The sequence below is a fragment of the Malaclemys terrapin genome, chromosome 16 (assembly GCF_027887155.1).
Source record: "Malaclemys terrapin pileata isolate rMalTer1 chromosome 16, rMalTer1.hap1, whole genome shotgun sequence".
Classification (NCBI taxonomy): Eukaryota; Metazoa; Chordata; order Testudines; family Emydidae; genus Malaclemys; species Malaclemys terrapin.
Genome location: NC_071520.1, coordinates 4170777 through 4193859, shown reverse-complemented (window position 1 = coordinate 4193859; position 23083 = coordinate 4170777). Strand labels below are relative to the sequence as shown.

The 23083-nt window shown below is 64.9% G+C and overlaps 1 protein-coding gene across 1 annotated transcript; it reads right to left on the bottom strand.

Annotated features, from left to right (window-relative positions):
* Positions 1 to 265: 265 nt before the first annotated feature.
* On the bottom strand, positions 266 to 22018 carry INPP5J (inositol polyphosphate-5-phosphatase J). The gene is made up of 13 exons (XM_054006770.1): positions 21923 to 22018; positions 19538 to 20361; positions 17704 to 17814; positions 14089 to 14197; positions 12396 to 12512; positions 12129 to 12304; positions 10285 to 10396; positions 8485 to 8594; positions 7581 to 7770; positions 7248 to 7385; positions 3613 to 3690; positions 2557 to 2661; positions 266 to 2122 (listed from the first exon to the last, which is right to left on the bottom strand). The coding sequence occupies exons 1-13, from the start codon at positions 22016 to 22018 to the stop codon at positions 1442 to 1444; spliced, it is 2847 nt and encodes a 948-aa protein (XP_053862745.1). The 3' UTR covers positions 266 to 1441.
* Positions 22019 to 23083: the final 1065 nt, after the last annotated feature.

Here is a 23083-nt window from a genome sequence, read left to right as displayed (position 1 = left end):
CAGGGACCACCTGTGACTAGCACCCCGCTTTCACAGGCCCCCTTAGTGCTGGGCTGGGGCATGGGCTGGCACGGAGTGCCAGGGGAGTGCCCACTACTGAGCACTGCCATCCAAATGCTGAGCCAGCCCAGGCCTTCCCTGTGAGAGCCAAGGGGGGGCTGCAGGCCCCACAGGCCAGCCCCAGGCCCCATGGTAACCCTGCCATCCCTGCCCCACCTCCTCCTGCAGATACCAGTTCAGCAAATCAAAGCACAGGGTGGGCACCTGGGGGTGGGTCGTTTATTCCATCAGCTGCAATGTGGTAGGACCTGCCGTGGGCCCCAGGGCAGCCAGGCCCACACACTCCCTGGCAGCTTTGGGTTGTTCCCTCCCACGTGGGCACTTGTGCTACAGGACCAGGCCAGCCTGTGGGTCAGTGACGACCCCCCCCCCACTTGTGCTGCTTGGCTCTGTCCTGTCCCCCGCTGCTCTCGTCTCCCCTGACACTGTCCCTGTGCCCCCATTTCTGTGCCAGGCCCAGCTCCTGCCCCAGCCGTGTGGGTCAGCGCTACTGCCCCGAGTGACCTGACATGCTCCCCACGCAGCCGCAGAGCCAGGGCCGGCGCTCAGCCCTCCTGCCCCGCTGGGCGCCTGGCACCCTCCCCCTTGGAGACTCCAGCTGGGCCCCCCGTAGGCTCCTCAGCACCCCCCTCCCTGTCCCCGTTGTCGTCCGGGCCATGGGGCCAGCCCCACTGTCTTGCCTCTTCCCCAGCTTGCTCCGCGTGGGTGAGGGCAGCGGGCTCGGCCCGGCCATGCGGCAAAGGAAAGCGCTGCTCCGGCTGGGTTCACCACGCACAGAGGAGAACTCAGACTGCAGCTTGGTCTACCAGCCGCTCACAGCCAGCTCCCCCCGTCACATCCTGGTAGCCTCAGGCTGCCAGCCCTGCCCACAGTCCCTGGCATCGCCACTGACTGCTGCCGGGGGCCCTGCCATACCCAGTGTCCCGACTCCCTGGCCCTGCTCATGCCCTACGGAGTCCGTCCTCCAGGCTGCCCGGGGAGCGCTGCCCAAGGCTCTGTCTCCGAGCTGATGGAATCGGAGCTGGGCCCAGGCACACAGCCTGGGGCGGAAGGTTTCACGGCTGGAACAGCTAACACGGAGGAATGGGCACTGCGGCCCTGCCGGGGCGTCACTGCACTCACACTACCGGGCCCGGTGGGCGGATGGCTGGGGTGAGCAGCCATGGGGAGTGGAGCGAGCGTGCGGTGGCCGATGCCCGGGCAGCCCTGAGCAGGGCGTGTGGCTCGCTAACGGCTGTTGCCTACATCACACCAGCAGGGACGGATCACAGAGCGCCTGGGGCGGCCCAGTGCAGGCAGGAGAGGCAGCACACGAGGAAGCACACGGCAAGCTCAAAACGGGGATCATTGCACATGGGCACACAGAGGCCAGGCCCAACAGTCACGGCGTGATGCCAGCTGCTCGGCCCTGAGTGGCTCCAGTGGCGGCCGCAGCTGGCGGGGGCTCCTGGCTGTCCCTGGAACCGCTCCGCTCTTTGGGGGAGGTGCTGAACAGGTTGGCAGCCCCGGCGGTGGGGCTGGTGGGGCTCATCCTCCTGGCAGGGTAGCCCTGGTCTGTGCTCGCCCGCCTTGGGCCCATGGCCTGGTCGACAGTCTCCAGGCGGAGCGCGGGCAGCAGGCCGAGGTTCCGGGGGTTGGCCCTGGCCAGGGGGTTGTCGTCAGAGAGGCACCAGGTGCCGCAGTGCTTCCCCGCAGTCCTGTAGCCGGGGGCACGGCTGCTCTCCCGGCTCTCGGCAGCCCGCGCTGGCTCCTTGCTCTTGGCATTGGGCCAGGGCGGCTCCTCCTTTGGCAGCTGGATGCTGGGGATCTCGCCCTTCACGGGGCGTCGGCTCTGCGGGGACGGGCTGCGGCTGGGCCCCCGTTCGCGGCTCGTTGGCCTCAGGATCAGCCCCTGGAACTTGGGGAGACTGGGGCTGCGGCTCCGGTGGCTCTTCGTCTTGCCAGGGCTGGGGCTGCGGGACTTGGGCGCCAGCAGGACCAGGGTGCTGTTGTCCTCCTCCTCGGAGCTGGCGTTCGAGCTGTCCGTTTGGCTGCTGCCCTCTTCCGACGTGGGCAGCGAGATCTGCACGCCCACAGAGACAGTCAGTGGGGAGACAAGGCAGGCGCTGCCCCATGGGGAGCGCGGGTGTCTCAGGGCAGGCGGTACACCCAGTCTGCCCTCTCTCATGCCCCTCACCTCCCTACACCGAGGGTTCAGCTGCCAGGGAGCAGGGAGGGGGGATAGACATGTCACAGCACCACTCAGGGCAAGGCCAGCCCAACTTCTGTGGTGTCTGGGCAGCAGCTGGTGCCATGGGGCCCCAAGAACCCCCATATAATTTAGCTCACACCCCCCAGAGCTCCCCTCCCCATCACCCCCATCTCCTCTCCCCCACCATGATGCCCTTGTACCTGCACAGCAGCCCCCCGCTGCACTCCCAGTCCCCACCTGCATAGCGCCCCCGCCCCCCGCTGCGTCTTGCCCCCTGTGGACATGCCTGGCAGGAAGCTGCTCACCTGGAAGGGTTCTGTCACCCCAGTGATGCTGCTGTAGTTGTTGCCGTAGTAACCGAGAATGTATTCGCCCTTCCCTTTGGGTAGCGCCTCCTCCGAAAACACCACCTACAGCCCCGGGGAGAGCAAGGGGGCGTCAGGGGCCGTGCCACCCACACGAGATGGGCCCTGCAATGCACCCGGGCCACCCCCACCCCTGGCACGGCGGAGCACCCAGCGGGGTAGCTCAGATGCGGGCCCATCACAGTGCCCCTTGGCGTACCCAGGAAGGACGCCTGGCGCCCAAGGGCGTTTCTAAGGGGACAGGCGAACGCAGAGCTGGCAGATGGAGAAGTGCCCTGGGCAGCGCTGAGAGGGGGCATGGTACTAGTCATGAATGCAGGAGCGCCGAGAGGCCAAAGGGGCTGAATGCCTGCTCGCTGGGAGCCTGGTACCCAGGGCCCATGGGCACAGACTGCAATGCAGATCACTACCACCGGCAGCCCTTAGCATGCTGTGGCATGGAGTCCAGGCTCCAGGCTGTCAGGTGGCTTGCATGGGATTGTGTGATCGTCTGCCCACAGGGCAGCGGCTGTCTCCATGCTGTGAGGGGCTGGCTCAACTGGGCATGTGGCTGTCTCTCTAGTCACGGATCCAGCCCCTGGACTGTCCTACAAGCTGTAAAGCCCCACACCTGGCCTCTGGCTGGTGCTGGTTCCCTAGCTCCCCCCCAACACACACACCTGGTGGCCCCCAGCACAACTCCCCTCTGGTGCAGGATGTCCTGCTAACAATGGCTGCCTGTGTGGGCTGTGTGCTCCACCCAGCCTGGAGGGAGGCTGCCCTAAGACGCTGTGGGCCAGGAGATCCCGAGCGCCCCAGGCTCTCTCAGGGACTGACGCTCACTTGGCTGGCGCGAATGCTCGGCACAGCAGGGAGGGCTCGCTCACCGTTGTGGGGGGGAGAGGGGGGGGCTCAGTGGGGTACTTGGGAAGCAGAGGCAAAAGGAGCGGCCAGCGGGGGCCAGCTGGGTGCATGGCCATGAACGGGGGCTGTGTGGGCCCCACCATGCTCACACACCTGGTACATGCTGCCCTCTGGGTCCTCATGTTTGGCCCACACATACGCCACGTAGTCCTTGTAGTGCCTGAAACCCACCTGCAGGGAGAGAAGTCCCAGTGGAGAGCTAGACGGGACCAGGCCCCAGCCCCCCAGTGCTAGGGTTACCATATTTCAGCAAGCAAAAAAGAGGATGGGAGGAGCCCCGCCCTAGCCCCGCCCCTGTCCTGCCCTAGCCCCACCCCCCCTCAGAATCCCCAACCCTCCCCCCTGCTCCTTGTCCCCTGACTGCCCCCTCCTGGGACCCTCCCTCCATCCTAACTGGACCCCTAGGACCCTACCCCCTCTGCTCCCTATCCCCTGACTGCTCCAATCCCTCTCCCCACTCCTGCCCCGACAGCCCCCCCCAGAACTCCCAACCCCCCACCCCCCCGCTCCTTGTCCCCTGACTGCCCCCTCCTGGGACCCCTGCTCCTAACTGCCCTCCAGAACCCCACCCCCACCTAAGCCTCCCTGTGCCTTGTCCCCTAACTGCCCCCTCTTAAGACCCCCCCACCCTAACTGCCCCCCAGGACCCTACCCCCTACCTGTACCCTGACTGCCCAAAACCTTATCCCCCCCCCAGAAAGCCCCCCGAACTCCTGCCTCCCCATCTCTTGACTGCCCCCTCCAGAACCTCCCTGCCCCTTCTCCGACTCCCTGGCCCCCTTGTTGTTGGCCTTCGCCTAATGTCTCTGTGAACTTGCTCAGGAACAGCCTGAGCCGTTCGTCCCGGCACGCTGGGCAGGAGGAGCGGGGGAGAAGCTCCAGACTGCCGGAGGGATCTGAGAATGCAGGCAGGGAGGGAGGGAGTGATCTCTGCTGCAGGGGAAGCGGAGGAGGGGCGCGCTCTGCATGGGGGGGGGGGAGTGGGGCGCGGGCGGAAAACCGGACATTCACAAATACCCCCCGGACGCTATTTTTAGCTAAAAAGCCAGACATGTCCGGGGGAATCCGGACGAATGGTAACCCTACCCAGTGCTGACCCCTGCCCACGCCAGCGTGCCTCACACCGACTCCTAACCCCGCCCCTACCCCTGTAACACCGACCTGCACGACCCAACTCACACCGACTCCTAACCCCGCCCACACCCCTGTAACACCGACCTGCACGACCCAACCCGCACCAGCGTGCACCTAACACTGACCCCACCCTGACCCCTAACCCAGCCACACTGACCCCAACCCTATTACCAGACCATGCCCAACTCTAATCCCTGACCTCTAACCCCAGGGTGCTTGATTCTGACCCCTAACCCCAGAGCATGACTACCCCAACCCGGCCTGGCCATACCCGCAGAGCCAACCCTGACCTGGCCTGGCTATACCCGCAGAGCCAACCCTGACCTGGCCTGGCCATACCCCCAGAGCCAACCCTCAGCTCCCAGTCTGGTCATAGCCCAGAGCCAACCCCAACCCGGCCTGGTCATACTCCCAGAGCCAACCCTGACCTGGCCTGGCCATACCCCCAGAGCCAACCCTCAGCTCCCAGCCTGGCCATACCCCCAGAGCCAACCCTCAGCTCCCAGCCTGGCCATACCCGCAGAGCCAACCCTCAGCTCCCAGCCTGGCCATACCCGCAGAGCCAACCCTCAGCTCCCAGCCTGGCCATACCCGCAGAGCCAACCCTCAGCTCCCAGCCTGGCCATACCCGCAGAGCCAACCCTCAGCTCCCAGCCTGGCCATACCCGCAGAGCCAACCCTCAGCTCCCAGCCTGGCCATACCCGCAGAGCCAACCCCAACCCGGCCTGGTCAAACTCGCAGAGCCAACCCTCAGCTCCCAGCCTGGCCATACCCGCAGAGCCAACCCCAACCCGGCCTGGTCAAACTCGCAGAGCCAACCCTCAGCTCCCAGCCAGCCTCTGCCAACAACCCAGCCTGATCTGGGGGCTCCATTTAAGACACGGCCAAATTTTCAGAGGTGCTGAGCACCTGCAGCACTCGCTGCCTAGGCTTCCCCCCCCCCCCCCCCCGCCACCAGCCACAGCCCCAAAGTCCTGAGCTTTCTGAACCCCCAGGGTTTGCCCTCGATGCGCCTTGCGGGCTCTGAGCTGCGAGGGACTCTCCTCCCCAGCCCCGGGGCTCCCAATCACAATGCATGGTGAGACTCCCTTTGTGCACAAGCCGGCAGAGCTGCAGGCCATTGCCCCCACCCCCCAGTCCCAGTCCCCGGCTGGGCATCCAGGAACCGAGGCACCCGAATCAGAGGAGATGCTGGCCCCTGGCCAGCCCCGAGCGCTAGCGGGGCCTGGGCTCGCCCGTCGGGGGTTGGGAGCGGGAGACACGTCCGCTCCATCACTTCCAGCCATGCTCCTGCCGTAGCAGCAGGGCCCCGGGTTGGAGCTGTTAGCGAAGAGCAGGCTCTGCCCCAGCCTCCCCTTGTCCCTCGGCTGCACGGACCCAGCGCAGCGGCACCCAGGGCAGGGCCTTGGCACGCGGCAGCAGGCGGCTGTAACCCAGGGGACCCCCGAGCCCCTGGGGAATCCAGTCAGCAGCAGGGTCAAGGGGGCAGTCCCTGCTGCCCCACCAGGGGTGAACAGGAGAAGAGGGACGGCCCCTGCTAGGGAGAGGGGCCAGACTCCTCCCTGGGGTGAACACACTGAAGCCAAGGGAGCTACCCCAGGGGGGGACCTGGCCCAGTGAGCCTAGGAAGCCGGGGCCTGGACAGCAGAGCCTGGCCCCAGCGTGGGAAGCAGAGATCCTGCTGCGGGTTGCAGGGGACGCGTGCGTCCCACACGGTGGCTGGCTGGGGGCAGGCGATCCCTGCAGGCTGCTGGAGTCTCTCTGCCAGGGGATCAGGTTCGCAGCACAGCCCTCCCCCGCAGCCCCAGCTCGGCCCAGGGGGAGCTGAAAGTCACATTGCCCCGCTCCTGCGCCCGAGGCCCGTCCGAGGCTGTAAGGAGACACCCGGGCGAGGTGCAGGCTCACCCTGCGAGCCGGCTGCACAGGGCCAAGGGCACCTGCGGCCCGCTGGGGCTCCCCTGGGGTCCATGCTCACAGGGCCCCGGCACACACGGCGGCTGGTCGCCGGGCGGCACTGTAGCCAGGGATGCCAGCACCAGGGGGGTCGGCTCCCCTGCTTCAGGCCAGGGGCAGCTCGCCCCATTGGGCAGGCGCATCAGGAGGGGAAGGGGCAGCAGGCAGTGGCCGCTTAGAGAGGCAGGACAGCCTGACTCCGAGTGGCAAAGCCGGTGCTCCCGCAGGACAGCGCTGCCCCTCAGGAGGGCACCCCTGTAACAGGCACCTAGCCCCACAGCGCCCCCCATTCACCTGCTGAGTGCACAGACGCAGGGGGTGGGAGCTACTGCCGGGGGAGGGGGCACAGCTCTTTTGGGGTGTGGGACTCTGGGGGCTGGGGAGGGAGGGAGGAGCCTGGTGGAGCCCACACCCTCCATCTCCACCTCCAAGGGCAGGAGACACCTGCCTTCTTGCCATCCCCCAGCCACCTGGGCCTGCTCCCCCTCACACCCCCAGCCACCCCTCTCCCCCTGCACACCCCTATGCAGCAGCCAGGGAAGGACCCAGCAGAGGGGCCAGGAGCACCCGCAGGTGGGCCCCACACTCTGCCCCTCCAGCACTCAGCCCACCTGCCCCCACCCGCAGTGCAGCCCCTTACCCGGTAGAGACCTATCCAGTCCCAGGAGCTCCTGTGGAAGACAGTGGCCATCTTGTATCGGACAATGGCTTGCTCAGGTCTGGACCACTCATCGGCCACTTGAATCTCAACCAAGGGCTTGTCGGTCTTGGAGGCAAACTGCCAGGGAGAAGCACAGGGCGTGAGCGGGGCAGCGGCACCCCTGAAGGGGAAGCTCTGTCAACGCTGCCAAGCGCCTTCGTCGGGGGGCTGGACCCTCAGGGCCGTCCCAGAGCCGCTCCAGCAGACCCAGACTAGGGCTGGGGAGAGCCGGCCAGCCCTGCTGGGGAGCTCCAGAGGAGGCGACAGACTCACCTGCACGGCGAAGATGGCAGCCACAGGCTTGTGGTCGCTCACCACGTACTCCATGTGGCTGCAGTAGCAGAGCTGGGTCACGGCCAGGCCGGTCCTGCTGGGCCTCCGGCCGCTGGGGTTGTGCGAGGCACCGCAGGACTTGATCTTCCAGAGGATGCGGTCGGTCCAGGCTGGTTTCCGCTTCTTGGCACTGTGTGGCACAGGTGGGCACCGTTCAGTTGGCACAGGGCAAAGGGGTCTCCCTGCAAACCGCCCCCCTCCCCAGCGCAAGCCCTGGGGGAGGGGAACGGAGCACAACTTGGGGATGCTCCCTGGTGCAACTGCAGGGTTTCCCCAGCACAGAGCGACTGCAGCCTCCCACATGACAAGCCCCATGCCCCCCGCGCCGACACGGTCGCCCATCCCCTCCGCCGACACGGCTGCCCGTCCCCTCCGCCTGTCCCTATACCCCCGCACCCGTACACTCCACCTGTCTCCATGGCCCCCGCGCCAACACGGCCGCCTGTACACTCCACCTGTCTCCATGCCCCCCATGCCGACACGGCTGCCGTATCCTCCGCCCATCCCTATGCCCCCCCGCGCCTACATGGCCGCCTGTATCCTCTGCCCATCCCTATGTCCCCATGCTGATGTATCCTGCCATATCCTCCCCACAATGGTGTGCCTGCCCTATGCCCCCCATCCTGGAGCCCCGTCCCCAGCCCCCATGCAGAAACTGCTTCAGTAACACTCCCTGCTTGTATTGTGTCCCCCAGCCAAGTGCCAGTATCCTGCAGTGAGGAGAGTGGTACCCCCATTCCAGAGATCAAGACACCCAGTGCCCGCTCTCACTGCTAGGCCCCCCAGTCTTCTCCTCCGCCTCTCCCTCCCCGCAGCAGGCAAGTCGCGTGCGCCACACCCCTACCTGGTGTCATACTGGTTGGTGCCCACGTCGAACTTGAAAGTGGGCGGGAAGTTGAGGAGCCCCTCCTGGAAGCCGCTCAGGATGGGCCAGGTGCCCTTGGCGATGTTCAGCTGGGGGAGGGGATCAAGGATGGGGGGCAATGCACACAGACCTCCCTTCCAGCCCCTGCAGCCCCCCCCCCAGCTCCTGACCCCCTCCAAGGACGGGAACGCGGCTGCTGACCCTGGGGAGGGGCTTGGAGTCAGGGGGTGGCTGGAGTGGGGCTCTGGGCTTGAGTGGATGGGGATCGGGGAGCCCATGACCCTGGTGATTCCCCTCCCCCCTTCATCCTCTTTTGGGGGCAGCCCCGGAGACTGAGCGGAGCCTGTCATTAATGCCGGCCCTGGGAGCCCCAGTGGCTGTTCCCTGGAGCGCAGGGGAGGGCAGGCTGCAGACTCAGGCTTGGGGAGCTCAGCCAACCTGTTCCTGCCCTTGGAGCCCCAGCTGAGAGCACGGGTGCAGGCGGGAAGATCCGGATCCTCATGCAAATCTGTCCCCACAGCTCCCGGCAACACAGGCCAGGCTGGGAGGACTTTGCCCCAAGCACAAGCCTCTAGGAGTGCCAGGCGGCTCCTGTGCTCTCTGCCCAGCCTTAGTGCAGCTCCGTGCGTGCCCAGAGCCCAGCGATTACAGTCTTGTATCAACCTCAGAGCCCATCAGTACAGAGATGCGTCTCCCCCCGCCTGGCCCCCACACTCCCCTGGGGCTCCCTGCCCGGCCCCCCTGCTGCCCCAGGGCCCCCCGCCCAGCCCCCACAGTCCCCCAGGGCCCCCTGCCCAGCCCCCACGGTCCCCCAGGCCCCCCGCCCAGCCCCCACGCTCCCCCAGGGCCCCCCGCCCAGCCCCCACGCTCCCCCAGAGTCCCGCACCCAGTCCCCTCTCTCCCCCAGGGGCCCCCGCCCAGCCCCCTCTCTCCCCCAGGCCCCCCCGCTCAGCCCCCTCTCTCCCCCAGGCTCTGAGTCATGCTGGGCTTGTGCATCGACAAGAGAGATCGTGCACTGGGAACGTAGGGAGCAATTCGGTTGGCGATGCACAAGCCAGGCTGGGCCCCAGCTCCCTCGCACCCCACTGACCCTGCAGGGCAAACGGGACAGGATTGAAGTAGCTCTGACCCACACCCCAGGGAGCGGACGGAGAGAGAGGAACGAGGCACTTTGCACATCACTTTCCTGAGCAGCCCCAGAACCCAGCCCTCTTCCGAACCCCGGCCCCCCTCTCGGCCCCCCGCAATCTCTTCCAAAGGGGGTTTCCGCACTTGGACTTTACCTTGTACATGGAGCAAGAACGCAGGGTGGCCGCATCGCTGCAAGGCAGTAGGCAGCGGAGCAGCCCTGCCCCACTCCGGGGGGCTCTGCAGCAGGGTCACGGAGGCAGCTGGTGCTGCAGGGAACCTGCCCCCAGGCCTAGGGGCACGCCTGCCCTTCATGCTCCACGGGCTCTGGGCTGGCAGCAGCCGGGTTAGGAGGAAGCAGCACTGGTAGCCTCTTGCCCTCCCCCTCCCCAAAGGAGCTGTGGGCCCCAGCTGGGGATTTTCATTCCCCAGGGGAGCAGCTCTCCCCGCCCCCCGGCTGGGGGCAGATGGGATTGGATTTGCATATCTGCCCCAGGGAGGCGCTGGCTCCTTGGCCCCACGTCGCCCTCAGTACGTGGGGCTGCAGGAGAGTGTCTGCCGGCCCCCATTCAGCACCGCCGAGCCGAGCGTTATCTCGGAGCCGAGCCCGCACAGGACGTAAGCGACGCACCTGCCCGGCCGGCTGCTCACCTGGTCCTTCTCCCACAGCTGGCTCAAGATGCTGTTGTCGATGGCGTACTTCACGAAGCGGATGTCCAGGCTCTCGATGCGGAAGTTGAGGTCCCCAAACCAGAAGACGATGCTGGGGAGAGCGAGGGCGAGAGGGTGAAGAGGGGACTCCGTGCTCCCCACACAGCATCCCTAGGGGTGGGCCAGCTGCGGCCCGCGGAGACGGGACCCGACTCCCTCCAGAGCTTGCAGTAAGTGAGTGAGTGACAGCCGAGGAGAGCGCTAGGAGTCCTGGTTCCCGGGCCTGGCATCCAGCCACTGGGCTGCGCTGGACTGAGAACCGACGCCCGGGGAAGTGTCCTGGGTAAGGCAGTGGGGAGGGAAAGTCCCTGCCTGACACCAGCTCCCATAGCCCTGTCCAAGGAGGCCAGGGGCCCCCCCTGCAGCACCCAGAGTGATGGGGCACGATTCCCAGCGGGTCGGGTCAGAGACACAGCGTCACGGGATCTCGGGGAAGTTTAACGCAGGTGGGGGGTGGGGAAAGCGTCGGTCTAGCAGCCAGGGCTCCGGGGACAGGGTGAAAGCAGCCGGGCCTCCAGCAGCCCTGCCAGGGCTTCCCCTCGCCCCCCCAACCAGCTCCAGGGTGACAGGTGGGGTGACAAGCAGTCCTGGAGCTGCCCTCTGAGCCCCAATGCGACCCGGCCTCCAGCCTGCTCCCAGGCAGCCAGGAGCCCTTTACCTGCTAGCGTCTGGGACTTCCCCAGCCCTAGCACAGCCTGGGGAGCTGGAGCAGGGCAGTGGGCTGGCAGGGTGGGGTCTGGGCTGTGTCTCAACTTGGGCTTCTGGGAGCTTGTTGGCTGCAGAGGGCGGGGCAGGGGCCTGGACACATGGGGGGCCTGGATACACAGGGGGCCTGGGATGGGGGGTGTTGGGAGGGGCCCTGGACACACAGGGGGGCACCCAGGCAGGCAGGGCCGAGCAGGAGCCGGGACGCGTGGCTCTGGCACAGGGAGGCCTGGGGACAGGAGTCAATCTCACCCCGCCGCGCAGGCGCTCTCAGCAGCCCAGCCGTGCGGGCGAGGGAATGTAGGTCAGTGCTTTGCCGATAACGCGCTGGCCGGCTGCCAGCCCCGCTGCTCCGCTGCTGGAGCGGCTCAGGTGCGGGGCCCGGCAGCCCTGGGGATAATTAGCCGAAACCTTCTGCTCAGATCAGCAGACTTTCCATGGATCAAATGGGAGAGCGCGAACCCGGGGTGGAAATTTCCACTGCCAGGTGCCGGCTGGTGGTGCCGTCCCAGGGCCTGCAGCCCTGCTAGCACCAAGCACTAGAGCATGGCAGGGAGCGGGCAGAGCAAACCACAACCTGACAGGCCTGGAGCCAGGGCTGGTGCAAGGAAGATTCGCGCCCTAAGCGAAACTTCCACCTTGCGCCCCCCCCCCCAGCTAATCCAGCCCCCCATCCGGGGAGCCCGCCACCCCCCCCCCCACCCAGGGAGCCCCCCCACCCCAGCAGCTACCCCCCCTCTGCAGCTAACCCCACCTGGGGAGGAACCCCCTCCCCCCCCCCGCACGGAAGCTAACCCAGCCCAGGGAGACCCCCACTGTGGCAGCTAACCCCGCCTGGGGAGACTCTCCCCTCCCCCCCCCCCGCAGAAGCTAACCCCGCCCAGGGAGCCCAGGTGAGGTGCTGGCTTGCAATTCCCAGAGCAGAGCCCCCGTTAGGAACCCTGCTGGACCCATCTGAGCTCCTGGGGGCGGGACACGGCCCGTTTCAGAGGGGTAGAGCCGTAGACTCAGCTCCAAGCCCCAATCAGAGCCGGGGGGGGATGGGACAGGAAGTGGAAGGAGTGTGGGGGGGTACATACTCGTGGTCCAGGATGCCGCTGGCTGCGCGCCCCTCAAACTGCTGCATGTTGAGGATAGTGGTGAAATCCTCCTTGCGCTGTTCGGCCTTCTCCAGGTGAGCCGGCAGGTGGCAGTTCAGGAAACAGACCATGTGGCCGAAGACGGAGAGCCGCACGCTGACCCCGCCCTTGTTGCCCTGCTCCAAGAGGAACCCAAGCTGTGTCATCAGGGGAGGGGAGCCCCCCCGGAGTCATGTTCCCTCACCCCTGCCGCGGCACCCTCCTCACCCAGTAGCCGCCCAGCCCGGTCCTGGTGCAGTCCGTCTGGATGTCCTGCAGGAAGGGGAGGTGATAGTACTTGGCAAACACCAGCAGGATCACACCCTGCATCCGCACCGTGCTCACCTGCGACAGGGAGAGAAGGGCGTGAAGCGGGGCAGCTATCCGAGGGCTTTGCCCCTGCATGGCAGGGGACGTGGGGCTGAGGTGCAGGGCTGCGCCAGCACCTGAGCTAGAATCCCGGCTCTGCCCAGGTGCCCTTCGGCCAGTCCCTGCCCCTGCCTCAGTCTCCCCATCTGCGAGACAGGGCTGATGGCACTGACCCACCTTCCCAAGGGCAGGGCTGGTCAGTGCTGGCACAGCGCTGAGGGGTGTTTATGCGCCAGCCAGAGCAGATGGCAGCCACCCCGAGCATGCAGACCCCACAGGCTACAGGTCCGTGCAACTTGCTGTGACGGGGAGCACCCACCCTGTCCTGTATTTGGTACCTGGCCGGCGCCCGGCTCCGCAGCATCCATTCCCAGGCAATCGCTCTGCAGCCAGGCTGACGCCGGCATGCGACTGCCCCAGGAACGGACCCTGCAGAGCAGTCTCTTGGCAACAGGCGCTGTCCCAGAGTGCCCAGCGGGGCTTAGCTCCCTGGATGGGGGTGGGCCCTTAGGACTTCGGCTAGGCCAGAGCACGGCCGGCTGGTCAAAGCCAAGGGCTCCACACGCCCTGTGCTGGGGGCTGTGCTGGCCCCACAAGGAATGGGGGCCGTGGGCCAGCGAGGGACCAGCATGACGGGGAGATATGCCGCACTGGCCAGGCAGGCATGATGGTGAACGCTGTGAGCCGCAGGGCCATGGGACGGGACAGGGCAGCTCCATGGGCTCCGGGCCATGGGGTAGATCCACTGGAGATGGGGTGGGCTCAGGCCCCCATGGCAGAGCAGCCCCCACCCTTGTTCTGCTGGGGAAGACCTGCCCTCCACTCCTGGGCCCAGGTAGAGTTACACCTCCAGCCCTCAGGCAGGGAGGAGCCAGACACAGCCCTGCCCCACCAGCAGCTGGGCCCCCCCATCAGAAGAGTTTAACTGTGCTTGTGACCTCCCAGTCTCAAGTTGCCATGGAGACAGCTGTGAGGACACGCACAAAGAGGGCCGGGGGGCCAGGAGTGTGAAGATCACAGGTAGAAGCCTATGGACGGTGCCTGGCCCCAGATACCACTGTCATGAGCTTTGTATGTTCTCCTGCGCACCCCACTCCTGACTCCCCACCGGCTCCCCTCTACTCTTCGACCCCATCCCTTTAATTCAAAGAAGTACCCCAAACGGCACTGAGGGGACACCCATGGAACAAGAAGTGCCTCATGTCCCGGATGCTCAGTACCTTGCAAAGGTGGGCCAGGGTGTCACTTCTCCGTGGTGCAATGAGGGAAACTGAGGCAGAGAGCAGGGACGGGCCTTGCCCAGAGTAACCCAATAAACTGGTGGCAGGGCCTTGCTATCCCTGTGCATTGTCTAGGGGTTAGAGCAGTCTCCTTCAAATCCTGCCCCCCAGGGAGACCCTGATATCCAGGATGGGGAACTGTCAGCTTGCCAGGCTTGGGGGGAAAGGCGTAGGGAGGCCCTGGCTGCCTGCACTCCTGGGTGGGGTCCCCAGTTTGATTTAATCAGCTTCCTGCCCAAACCAAGCAGACCTTCGAGCCCAACCCCCCCTACCAATACAAAGTTGAAGGGACTCAGCACGTCCATGAAGAGCTCACTCCACTGGTCTGTGAAGAGGGCGTCCTTCAGGCGCTTGTTGATCATGGAGTTCTCCTCCTGCAGCCTGGAAGGGAGACAGACAGGTCTGATGGCAGGCTTGGGCAGACTCCCCAGTAGCCCTCCAGCCAGCGGGCACTGCTCCCTGCCAGGAGACTGCCTGGATCCCAGCTAGGGGCAGCTCCCTCAGACAGGGGCAGAGGCCCAGTGCTGGAGGGAGCAGGGAGACGGAAATGCCCCCGGGAGAGTCCCTGCCGCTGGCGGTGGAGGGGGGGTCTGCGCTGTGCCCAGCAGGCAGCTAAGGGCGAGTCAAACACTACAGCCAGCAGGGTGGGGCTTAACCGCCAGGCTGGGGTCTTGGGGACCCCGCGGAGGTGCTGTGCCCGTAGTCACACAAAGCTACATGCAGCAACTGACAGGCTGTTGCCTCCCACAGTAACGAACGCTGCCCTTGGAGACGTCCCAAGAGTCTGTGCGATTCCCAACGTATTGCCAGCCGGGCACTAACCCGAGGGCACGGCTCTGCTTTGGGGGAGCCTGTCCAAGGAGACCAGGGAGCCCTAACAACCAGCCTTGAGCTCCACCCTCCTGCCAGGGACTCTAAGAGCCTCAGACAGGCTGCGGCCCTGACATGCTGCACGCCTGGGAACCCCGGCCTCATTTCCCGCAAGGGAAGAATCAGGCTTGTCACGAAGTATTGGGGGACTCAGGGCCCTGCACCCCCGGCTTCCTGCGATTCACCATGACTCTCAGCCAGCCAGTAAAGCAGAAGGTTTATTTGGATGACAGGAATACAGTCCAAGACAGGTCTTGCAGGCACAGACAACAGGGCCCCCCTCAGTTAGGTCCAACTTGGGGTCCCAGGGCATGCCAGCTAACAACGACTTTTCAAAGACTCGGCCTGACACAGACATCCAGTCACAGCTGGTGTGACGGTGCCGCTCTGAAATGGGCGAGAGGCTCAGGGGTGACTGACAGACGTTATAAAGAAATATTGGCCTCAGCTGCTTATAAGTCCGTCAGTAGAAGAGGCTATAGACGCTCATAAGCAACCAATTGACCTGCTGGTCTCCAACGATCAGTTAAACATTTATTAAAACATCGGTCGTTGACACACTCCACCCAAAGTGCAGGAGACCAAGTGTTCTCCAACGAGGTGCTAGGAACAACCTTCCAGAGGAGACCAGAGTCCAAGCGTCTTCAGGAAATGCCACAAAACCTTCCTCTTTGGAAAAGCCTTTCTGCTAGGAGACTGGGGCAACTCTGTCTCCCCTGCACCCCAACACTGGCCCCCCTAATCCTCCCAACGAATCCCAGAGGGGAACTCCTACAGTGAATGTTATTGGCCAGGGTGGTTCACCACTGGGACAGACTGCCAAGGGCAGCGCTGAATTCTCCATCTCTTGATGTCTTCCAATCCAGGCTGGCTGATGCCTTTCTGGAAGAGGCTTTAGTCAATCACCAGTTGGGGCTCAGGACAGGGGTCACTGGTGACACTCAGTGGCCTGTGGTATACAGGAGGTCAGAGTAGATGATCTAATGGCCCCATCTGGCCTTAAATGCTAGGGAAAAAAATCTGAAACAGAAAGTCAAACCCAAGAATCGTCCCAGAGTTTTGACCCCGGAAAAGGGAGAAATGCCAGAGACTCCATGAACTCCATTAGTGGCTTGGCTATTGCTATTGATTTCATGTAGAAGGCATCCAGATGCTATGGTGACGGGCAGCAGGAAAAAACCCTAAAACAGGTTAACCCTTTATAAAGGGCCCCTTCCTACCAAGTGTGACTGACAGCACAGTCCATCCGCGAAGTGGCACACCCGCCTCTCTGATCCCTGGGAGGGGTCTCCAGAGATACTTAGCCAATGATGTCTAGTCAGTGGCACGGCCCTGGCTAGTCCACTGCCAAGCCAGACTAACTGGCCACAACGCCAGCATCCCCCATCAAGAGGGAGCACCAGCCTCCCTTTGGGTCAGGCCGAGGCGATTACACAGGCTGCACTGGCAAAGGGGAGTGAGGAAGGCTGGGACTGGCAAGAAGAGCCAAGGAGAGTCAGGCACCCAAATCCCACGGATGTTCAAGGAGATTTGGGCGCTCTGCTTTGGCTGCAGGGATCTGAGACGGGAAGAGACAAGCAGTGCGTGGAGAGATGCGGGGCAGTGGGTGCTCTCGGAAGGTGCAATTCTGTCCTGTGCCGAGAGCCTGGGAAAGGCCTCGGGGTCACAGACGGCCACTTATGGGGTAGGCCTCTCGCAGGCTCTCAGCCCAGGCCTGAACTGCACCCTAAGGGAATTCGGTGCCTTCAATAGATGCAAGAAGCATGTGCAATGCCACTTGGTGCACATCGTATGCAGCTGCTGCGTTACTAAACAGTCTGGGGCTTGGGGGGCCCAGCCACCTCCAAGCCACTGTAGTTCTGCCCAGGTTTGCACCAGCAGCGGCTTTGCACCAGCTCGGCCCGGGCAGCTGTTAACCAAAGCAAATGGTGGGAGACGCTGCCTCGTAGACATGTGGGGCTGGAAGGGACCTCGGGAGGTCAGTTACTCCAGCCCCTGTGCTGCGGCAGGACCAAGTCAACCTAGACCAGCCCTGACAGGCATTTGTCCAACCTGTTCTTAAACCTCCAGTGACGGGGATTTCACACCCTCCCTAGGGAAGCTGCTGGTTGAAGACGTCTCATCAAAAAGCAGACAGGGATTAAAAAAGTGCCAGGCCGCGGGGCACAGGTAAGTGGGCCAGAGGTGTCACAGCACCCGGAGAGCCCTAGGAATGGACAGTGATCACAGACGAACACGTGTGTGATCCCCAGCCTGGATGGGGGAGTCCAGCAGGAGAGAGACCAAGCCCACAAACAGCCTCGTTTGGCCTGGAAGGTCTCTGGGAGAGGGCCGGTCTCTGAACAATGGAGCCCTGATCTCAGTTTGGGTTCCTAGGTGCTAACGTAAGCCACTACAATAGTACCCAAAGGGCCTGTCTTTTTCTTGCACTTTGGCACGCTCGTCCGGCTTGTCGTACCAACAAAGTCTCCATGCGTTGTATTGGGAGCTGCCTGGTCGATAGCTAAGAACTGCATTAAGTGTTACCAGGGGCTGGCTCCAATCCAGCTTGAACAGAACAATGGATTCATGCCCTTGAGGGCTGCTTACTACGGCCAAGGGCTGATTGCAGAGGGAGAAGCTCCTGAGAGACTTTGGAGGGGACGCTGAACTGTCCACGACCCAATACTGAGAGGTGCAGGGGCATTTGTACGGGCTGGGCACACAGGGATCAGGGGAGCAAGGAGGACTGGAGGGTGGATTTCAGGGGGTTAAAGAGTGTTTGGGTGACTTTTACTGTTAGATTTTTATTGTGTGTTTTATTCTGAATCATCTTCCTTGCAGAAACAGCATGCACACTTGGGGAGCTGGGACCAGAACCTGGATCTGTCTGCTTCTAAAGAGGCCCCATTGCTTGGGCTAGTGGACAATTCCTTTCGGTGCCCTGCTGGCCTCTCTGGGGCCCACCTACTGCAGGACAGCTTCCTTCAATCCCCACAGCGGGGCGAGGAGGAGCTCTCGGCCCAGGCACCACTTACCCAATGGCAATCATGTCGGTGTCGTTTGTGTCGCCCGTGTTGAGGTGCAGCAGGGATGTCACATCGCTCGGGGGTATGGCTGTGCCGACGTTCCACGTGACCACGGTGATCCTTGGAAAGACAAAGGGAGCCACGCTCAGGTTTTGGGACAAGGGTGCCCGGCCCCACTCCCTCCTCCACAGTCCTCTTACCCCTCTGCCTTGGAGCTGCTGCCCTGCGGGGGAGAGAACCGGCCACGACAGAGACTAATGAACACGGCAAGGGTCTGGAAAGGCCGTGCCCGAGGAAGAGGCTGCTGGGCATCCCGCCCGTGCACGGAGCGGCTGCTAAGAACACCACGCTGGGCATGCTACGCACCGAGTGCACTCAGCACCCTGCTAGTGCCAGCCCAGGGGCGCGAGGTCCACACCAGGGCACATCAGGCCCAGTGCTCAGCCCTGCCTTGATGCCCACACCTCAGCAGGACTGTCATGCACCCGGCTAGGTGGCAGGAAGGCCTTTACCTGCAGCTGTGTCTTTTGACCACTAGAGGCCACTGTGGAGCTTCTGCCCCTCGCCGTGCAGGCTCAGGGCCGGGCTAGAGCAGCAGCAGGCTGGCTCCAGGCTCCCCGCAGCCGCCCATACCCAGGAGGCTGCCAATTCCCCGTTGTATCAGCTCCCAGTGACCCACCCCAACAAGCTGCCTGAGGTCATGCAGCCCCGTGACTGCTCCTTCTGCCCCACTGCTCAGGGAGGGACTTGGTGGTTCTAGTGACATGCAAATTATTGCAAAATGGAACTTGACTCGCTAGCTCATTTGCACAAGAGACCGAGGACGAGGTGGGGTAGGGCAGTGGCTGCATCTGAGCCCCGGGGACGGGCTGTAGCCATGGCTCACACACGAGGCTGCAGCTGACCCCAGCCAGGAAGCTGGTGCAGAAACAGGGTCTCTCGTGGGTCTCTCCCCGATCCAGGAGCTTGTTGGATTCTGGGTGGCGTTCAAGGGGGTTGGGTTTGGCTCTAAGCCTTCAACTGCCTGAGAGCTGCCTACCGGAGAGTGAGTCCCCCCGAATTCCTAGGAGAGAGCGGGGTGTGTGGGGGGGAACAGGGGGGACACACCGGAGCCCACTCCCCTCCCCACGGTCTGCCTGAGTTTGCTGCCCTGGCTTTGAGGCATGGTGCAGACCTGGGGGAGGAAGAGAGGAGCAGGCAATGCCTTGGCATCTGGGGGAAGCCGGGCCGTTCCCTCTGGAGCAGTTGCTGGCTCTCTTTGGGAAGGGCTGGGATGTGTAGAGGGGCCCGGAGCCCAGGGCAGGTGCGTGCTCTCCTGGTGCAGAGCTGCTATCAGTCACGCAATGGCACTGAATGCCGGCCCACCAGCTCCACCGGACAGTTGACGTTGCTGAAGAAGGTGGGTTCTGGCTGCAGGGTGGGTGTATGGGGTAGGCAGGCTCCCAAGCTAGGGAGCTGGATGAACAGACAGCTACACGACTGTCCCTGGTGCCCTTTGAGCCCCGCACCGGGATCACATCCCCAGCTGCTGCCAGGTCGAGGAGCAGTCGGCAGGCAGGTGGCACACGCCCCACCTGCCCCAGCCCCCTAGAGAGGGCTCTGCCCATCCAGACTGGGCTGGTGGCCCCGACTCTGCTGAGCACGCTGCGGGCCACCTGCAGAGAGCACCAGAGGGAGGCATTTCTCTGCTCCTTGGTGCTGGCACTCAGCCAGAGCCTCTCCCGGTCCGTCCCCCCCACAGCCCACTGCAGCAGGGCTCCGAGCACGCCCAGACCCTGAAATAGGCTCCCCAGCCCCCCAGGGAGCAGACTGCCCCCACCCCAGCGCTGCAGCCCACGCTCACCGGAATGCGCCGTTCTCCTTGGCCTTGCCCAGCCAGCTCAGAGAAGTCTCGGAGGGATCCATGCAGCCAGGCAGGGCGAGGGAAGGGCTGCTCCTCCCGTACGAGGGGAAGTCCTCAGACTCAGCCTTGGCCAGGGTCATGGACTTGGAGGGGCCGATCCTTCCCCCGGAGAGGAACTCACTGGAGATGGCTTTGGGGAGGCTCACGGGTCTGGGGGACGAGCCACTTCTCCCCCCGGAGATGTAGTCACTGGACTCTGCCTTGGGGAGTGGCTCTTTCCGCTCCACAGGGAGCATCTTCCCGGAGGGCCCTTGATCCAGGGGGCAGAGCTCGGGGAGCGTGGATCGGCTGGGCGACTGGCTGGGGTGGGAGGAGGGGCTGCCGGCGCCCGGGGACAGCGGGCGGAACTCCACCGGGGACAGCAGGGTGAAGAGCTGGACTCCACCTGAGCCGTCGGGCTGGGCTCTGCTGCTCTCCAGCACCTGGGGCTGGCTGTGCCTGCCCGGGGACCTCTCCTCGGGCCCCACGTGCTGGGAGCCCTCGGGCTGCGAGCGAGGGGAGACGGGATGGAAAGGGTCAAAGAGGGTGTCGGGCCTGGAGCCCCTGTGCCCCAGGGGGAGGTTCCCCCCAGTGTATGCTGCTGAGATGGGCCCACTGGAGCCCTCCGGCTGGAACCGAACTGAGCCCTCTGCCCCGAACGGGGCCACGAGAGGAGCAAACGGTCCCGGGGAGGTGGCGGTAATGGAGCCCCGTGGCGATAGAGACGGGGCCCCCATGGCTGAGGCCGGTCCCTGGTCCTTGTTCCCACGGTGAGCCGGCTCCATCTGAGAGAGAGAGAGAGAACAGACAGGGAGCGTGTGAGCCCCTGGGACACTGTCCCTGCACCCTGAGACACACTCATTCTAGGGACACCCCACTTCCAGGGGCACCTGAGACGCGCTCCTTTTCAGAGACACCCCGAGACACACTCCTTCCAGAGACGCCCCCTTCCCGGGACATCCTGAGACACCCCCTTCCAGGGATACCCCCTCCCAGAGACACCCCCCTTCCCGCAGGACTTGGCCTAGCAGTTCCGGGCACCCAGCCCGAGGGGGCCAAGCTCTCAGCTCTGAGGGACGATCAGGCCCCCTGAGAACAGCTTGGCCTCGGTGTCCGATGTGAGGCCCCTTCGTGTGAAAAGCATCAACCTTGGGGACCCAGTTCCTGTCTGGCTTTCTGCGCTATGGGTCTGACGGGATGTCCGACCTGCCGGCAGGGGGCTGGGCAGCGAGTCGCTGGCACCTGGGGAGCGAGGCACCATTCTCCCTCCAAGGAGCCCTGCACTCACATGGCCCCTCCATGCCCTTCATTTCCCCTCTTCAGCTCGGCTCAGACTTGCTGACACTTGCACCGTTCCCGTAACCCTTCCCATACCAGGGACCCCGCTTTGGGGCTGCTGGCCCATCGGGCACAGGACCCCACGGCCGCTTGGCTCCCTCCAAAGGCAGGGGCTGCTTTTCGCCCCAGGAACGTCTGCCGTTGCTGGCAGGAAGGGGAAGAGGAAGAGGCCGGCTGGCTCTTGGGTAACACGGGTGCTGGGTGTCAGCTCGGGCAGCGCTCGCAGCAGGGCGGGGGCACCATGACGGGCCAAGCCACTGGAGCCGCCAGAGCCTGGCTCAAACCAATGAAATCCCCCCATGGGGCTCAGAGCTGGGGGGCACTGGGGGGCAGAGCCAGCCAGACCCTCCACATCACCAGGCTCTTTCCTGCCCTGGGCATAGCTGTCCCGCCGGGGAGCGACAGGCAGGTCTCCTGGGTTCCACTCCCTCGGGGACCCAGCCCCCCAGCCTTTCCAGAGCTCTGGCCATGAAAATAGCTCAGCCCAGGCCCCCGCCTTCCCCCGGCCTGGGGGCGGCGGGGGAGAAACCAGCGAGTCTGTCACCGGGGGGGGGAGAGGTCGGCTGGTGCTGCCAGCGGGAACCAGCTCCCCCGCCTGGGCCACAGGTGCGTGGGACCCCGGCCAGGCCAGCCGGCCCCTCACGCAGGTGTGCGAGGGACCGGAGCCGGGGGGCAGCCTGGGGACATCGGACTAACAGTCCTAGCAGCACTGCCCCAGCCCAGGGCCCCGGCCTCACTCGCCCCGCAGGGCTCCAGGGGCGGCCGGTCCCCAGAGCGCACGGCCCGGCCCCAGAGCGCACGGCAGGTCCGAGCGGGGACCGGCCCCAGAGCGCACGGCCCGGCCCCAGAGCGCACGGCAGGTCCGAGCAGGGACCGGCCCCAGAGCGCACGGCCGGTCCGAGCGGGGACCGGCACTCGGGGGCACCCCGGGGGGCAGCGCTCCCGGCTCTTGCGAGGAGGCTCCATTTCCCCTGGCTCAGGTGCGCCCGGGCTGCCCGCGGGACTTACCTTGCGGTGGCTGCCGCAGGGCTCTGCCCCAGCCTGCGGGCCGGCGGTTCTCCTCCCCGGCCCCGGCCTCCGGCTGCTGCGGCTCGACTGCTCCATCGCTGCCTCCCCGATGATGCTCTCAGCTCCCTCCTGCAGCCCAGGGACTCAGTGATGTCATCAGCCCCGCAACCTGCTGGCGGATTTAAAGGCGCAGGAGCCCATCAGGGTGCCACCGAGCGCTGCCAGCCAGGAGGGCAGCCGGCTGGGCAAGCAGAAAGGGGGCGCTGGGAGCCCTTTGCCCTGCCCCGGGCTGGCACAGCTGCCACCGCAGGTTCTGCTCCCTGGGTGAGGGCACCCGCTGCCGCTCTGCCCCACTGGCACGGGACTGTCGGGGACGCTGAGCTGAGCAGGCACTGGGGGCCCCTCTGGGTTCTCGGGGGCATCGGCATTTAGCAGAGCGGGACCGGTGCTGGCGCTGTCGGCAGGATTGGCACAGCTCGGAGTCCCACACTGGTCGGGAGCTGGGGCCTCATCACACCCCGGGCTCTGCGCAGAACAGGGTGTCAGGGGCAAAACTCGCCCCCATCGGACCACGTGGCACTAGGGGGCGCTGTGCTGTACGGAGAGGGGTGGGGCTTAGTAGGGGGCACTTTCCCCTTGCAGCCAGTGCTCACCCCATTGCCGCAGTGGGGCACTAGGAGGCGCTGTGATGCAGGTTGGCAGAGGATTGTGCCAAGCTGGCCACGCCCCCCCAGGCCCACCCCAGAAGGGGCAAGGAGACCCTGTTGGACCAGCTGAAGCAGGAGCCCCCGATGCCCCTGGAGATGGGGGGTGAAGAGGCTGTGACGCTGCGTAGTAGGGAGCGGGGCGGACTGACCTGGGACTGTCTGCATTGGGGCTGGGAGAGCAGGGGGTGACTTTACTTGAGGGAAGATACCTGAGCCGGGAGGGGGCTGGGGCCAGGTGATACCTTGGGCCCGGGAAACTGGACAAAGACTGGAGGAGGAGCCAGGGGGAGGCTGGAAGGAGACGGCTGCGGTGGAGTTTCAGTTTGGAGCTGGCTGGGGAAACGGCGGGAACCCCAGGGTTGGGGTCTAAGCTCCAGTCCCTGCCCCCCAGAGGGACCTGACTGAGGAGTCCTGGTTGTACCTACAAGCTCTACTTGGGACTGTGTTCAATAAA